Source organism: Durio zibethinus, chromosome 8, assembly GCF_047325235.1.
Source record: "Durio zibethinus cultivar Kanyao isolate XHJ-2024 chromosome 8, ASM4732523v1, whole genome shotgun sequence".
NCBI classification, from domain to species: Eukaryota; Viridiplantae; Streptophyta; class Magnoliopsida; order Malvales; family Malvaceae; genus Durio; species Durio zibethinus.
In genome coordinates, this window is record NC_143169.1 from 24,706,984 (window position 1) to 24,711,616 (window position 4,633).

Genomic DNA, 4,633 nt, shown 5'->3' on the forward strand with positions numbered 1-4,633 from the left:
TGAATCTTTTTATTAGATGATTTTATTTAATTTATTTTAAATATAAAAAATTAAAATTTTAATTTAATATATTTATCATTCAATTAATCAAACCATCAAATTAATTTTAATGGATTAATTTTTTAAATTAAAATTTCAATTCAATTAATAAAAATAAAATGATATAATTCGATTTAACATTAAACGGTTCGATCAAATAATCACCCGTAATTTGAGTTACTCGATCCTCCGATGTGGGCTAAAGCCCGTTACATAAAATAAGTTGTGGACTGTTTTTGTAGTATTGTTACTATGGTACATATTTTGGATCAGCTTTCAGGCTCATTTTTGAAGTTCCAGTAAGATTTTTTTTTTTTCTCAAATTAAAAATGAGAATTATTTTTAATTTTGTTTATATAATTTCGAAAAAATTAATCATTATTTCTCTATATAGATTTACTTCGAGTTTTACTTCAATCCCCCCCATTGGACTCACCTTCTATATATAGAATTATTATATAGAATTGGAAATTGGAACACAAGCCAAGCTTAAAATTCCTGAAACTTTATTTAAAGCATAACAGTATTTTTGTTCACAACTGCAGGAAACTTGAACTTGGGATTCTGTTCCAGGAAAGCTGGAGGTCGCTGGTAGACCACTGAAGCAGCTCTTATCAAAATCCCAGCAGTTAAACCCCATATTAAATACTTCGTATCCTCAGTTTCATAGTCAAAGGAGTGAAGAAGATACTTCTCTCCCATCCATTCTCTCTCTTCCGCGCTTCGGTTTTCGTCCTGAACCAAACAATTCATACAGAGTATTAAAAAGGGTAAAACAATCAGAAGACTCGAAACAGCTGAGGAGAAAAACCTTAATGAACATTTCCAGGGGAGCATCGAATACTGCATCCACTTCCGCAGGATTTGGAGTAGGCTTGAATGCCTTTTTGTCGTTAAGTATGCCAATGACAGGAGCTACTCTAAGAAGATGCTGCACGGAAAACCAATAATTTATAAATAAGCTGTATACAACGTAAATTTCAGCTATGCTATGCTTCTTTATATGGTTTTAACCAAAGATCGAGAAAGGTATGTCATATATTTTATAGCAGTAGTCAAACACAACTTCTTTTTCCAACCTTTCCATCAATAGTTTCATGTAGACTTGATATTTGTAAGATCAGACTTAAAAGATTTTGTTCATATTGATTTACAAACAAAAAGCAGTATATGTTCCAATAAAACTTGTCCATCTAGTTTTTATGTCATTTTATGCAACAAAGAAAGTTAAACAAGCTGAAACACAGTCAATATTTTTAGTTGAGACACTATCCAATGTAAAAGTTCTTTTGCATCAATACATGTCATAGTTTGAATGAAAGGTACATATGCTGATGGGAAGTAACGGTCTCATATAATCCTTTCTTTGGCACAATGTAGTTGTTGTGTCATCCATCCACAGCGAGTAACTACCATGATACACAAAGAGGATAGTCCACACTAAGCAACATATAAGTACAATTTTTATTTTAAATTAGATCAAAGTATATATGCTTAAAGATTATTATTCTCATCTAAGGACCAGTAGAATCATTTCTCTGTCAATTGATTCATGTAGAGAAATTCAAATTATTTCAAGATATCTATCATTAACAGAAAGAACTAACAACAGTCAAATCACATTTCTATAGTAACTTACATAACTTAGGTTGGAAGAGCTATTACAATTGTTAGATAATGAGAAGAGCTATTAAATTACCCATGTGAGAAATCACGCCTCAATCAGGTAGGTAGCTAAAATAAATTAAATGTCACCTTTCTTTTTTTCCAGTGTACCAGCTTTGACTCTCTCTTCCTGTTTTGCTGGAATTTTTATATGGGGTAGTACTAGGTATTCTCATGTGTAACATCTCTTTCCAAACATAACCATGAGTTTCACACTTTTAGTGATAGAGAATGTGTCAGAAGGACAACTCCTAATACTTTAGACTCAGAGATGGAGCTATGCAGATATGCGTTTATAATATCCAGTGATCACAAATGATAGGTTTCTGAAGATTTTGAATTTGGATGAACAATTTTAGGTCAACAAATTTGCTGCACACCTAACAGTCTATCATGCATTATCGGAGAGCCTTCTTCACTTTTATGCTAAGTTTTGAAAATTGAGTTTAAGACACAGACACCCACAACAGCCTCCAACAAGAAGTTAAGTCTGAACTTCCAACAAATATTACCATTGGTATAGAGTAGAAAAACGTCAAAATCACCGAAATGAGAACTGATTGAAATCAAACTAATGCCATTTACAAGTGGAAGAATGGTTGATGAAAACACTAAAAAGAGCTTAAAGAAATATTTCAATACCTTAGACAAAAATGGTTCAAGAACGGTTACAACATTCACAAGTGAAGGATCCAACCCAATCTCCTCTTTAGCCTCTCTAGTAGCTGTCTCATCATCATCTTTGTCCCCCTCCTCTGCTTTCCCACCTGGCAATGAAACTTCCCCTGCAACAAATTGCCAAAGACACACTAAGTCAAACAATTAAGTTCCACAACAGAGTCATCATCACCATCCAGTTTACATTTGTTAGCCGCATAAAGGGAAAAAAAAAAAAAGGAATCAAAATCCCAATCTTATAAATGTCAATACAAATATCAATAAAACAAACTTAACTCCTGACTTAACTGAACCTAAAGCAACTAATTCAAATGAAGGTGAAGTGAAACACCGATTCTTTCTTAGGAAACCAAAATATAGTGTCCAACAATATATTCTTTCTCTTTCTATTTCCTAAAACCATTTGATTATAACTCAATCAAGGACACAAACTTCATCTTGATTTCACTCCTTAATAGCTTTAGTTGGTTCCTAACACTAAAAAAAGAAAATGTACTGTAATGATCCTCACATATTCAGAAAATTTAAAACTCAAATGATTGAGGTTAGATATCTTGAAAAGGATAATACTTTCTGCTCTTTGGCTTGAATTTTCTTACTAACCAAACAAGGGGCCAAAAAAACCATCTACCTTAATGACAAGACGATGCAGTAGTCAAACTTTAACATTTGGTTCTTAACAAAGAATAACATTACTTGAACTCAATCTGAAAGTGAGCATTTAAATAAATTAGAGTAAAATTCATCCTTCCCTTCCTAATAAAAAAAAGTTTCATTCTTTTCATTTTGTTTTCCTAAAAATTTCCCATTCAAACAATCAAAGCTCATCCCAAATCCTCTTTCCAAATTGAGTAGACAATTCAAAAAATCCAAAAATCAGCATTTGAGCAACTATCAACTTTCTAATCTTTTAAGAAAAGAAAAGGAGAATCAAACTGACCCGAATGAGTAGTCATTCTTGAAGCCCTTTTGGTCAATATGACGCGCAGATCCCCAGCATCCCCTTCAAAGAGACAGATCAAAACAGCAGCTCTTTTGGGTCTAAACTTTTCCGGGTTTCGGGCAACTGGGGTAACGGATTCTTGAAAACCCACTTGCGAAACAACTTTCCCTGCAGCTTCCTCAATGATTTGTTCCTGGTTGTCGTCCAAGGAACAAGGTGGGGGCTTGTAATGACGCAGCTGCTGGGCTAAGGCTAAGAGTCTCTGCGATGCAAATGAAAGTGATTCGGCATTCAAAGATGTTGATGAAGCCATGACGTTGACAGATGGCGGAGAAAAGAACCCAATGCCCACAATAAAAAGTGCTAGAGAAAAGGAGAAGCACCCGAAAGAAACCAGCAAAACACCAAAAATTTCCTTTGGGTTTCTCAGGACTTAAAAATAAACAGGCAGTCAGTATTTAATTCCATGCTCTGAAGTTTTTACCCCTTAATCTATTTGCCTTTTTTTATCCGATGGTGCTTCTTAAGTTTGTCAAGAAGCAAGCCGAAAGGGGAAAAAGGTAAAAATAAAAAGCTACATAGCATAAATAAGTACTAGCAGACAGAGATGAAAATTCTTTGTCCTACAGTCAACAGACACAAAATAAATGCATGAGCATGTTCAGATGATAGGATAAGAGCGAATGTGGCTTAATCTCTTAACCCATTTTTATTACTACTTGATTAGTTAATTTTTTTATTTTAATTTGTGAAAAGAGGTTTGAGTTTTGTCCTTTAAACAGGATCATGAAACGTGTTCGAATACATATGACTAAATTACATCTAATCTAAAGAGATTTTTAAAAAAATAATTAAAGATGATAATAGATAGAATTAAAGTGAATTTTTATTTATTTTAAATTTTTATTTATAATATTTAAATTTTATTTGATTTGATAAATTTTTTTATATTTTATACATGCATTTAATCGAATCAAATATTATATAAAATTATATTTTATTTTATTTAAAATTAATAAAATATTTTTAATATAAATATTAAATTAAATAAATATAAAATATTTAAATATATATATAAATATAAAATTTAATAAATAATTAAAAATAATTATATATATATCAAATTGAGTTGAAATGAATTTATCTAAAATTTGATTTTAATTTTTTTTATTATTTTCGATTTAATCCGATTTTTTTTTTTAAAAATAAAAATTTACGAAATTGAATCCAGTCCAAACCGTTGAGAATAGTTGGACTGTCATATCTACAGATGACTGATGCTCCATTAATGACAATAATTACCTAGCA

General features: G+C 31.5%; 1 protein-coding gene across 1 annotated transcript; it reads right to left on the minus strand.

Moving 5' to 3' along the window:
- Positions 1 to 476: 476 nt before the first annotated feature.
- Positions 477 to 3,761, minus strand: LOC111278153 (nudix hydrolase 15, mitochondrial-like). Its single transcript, XM_022864679.2, has 4 exons — positions 3,323 to 3,761; positions 2,347 to 2,489; positions 851 to 970; positions 477 to 774 (listed from the first exon to the last, which is right to left on the minus strand). The coding sequence occupies exons 1-4, from the start codon at positions 3,636 to 3,638 to the stop codon at positions 550 to 552; spliced, it is 804 nt and encodes a 267-aa protein (XP_022720414.2). The 5' UTR covers positions 3,639 to 3,761; the 3' UTR covers positions 477 to 549.
- Between the last annotated feature and the right edge of the window lie 872 nt (positions 3,762 to 4,633).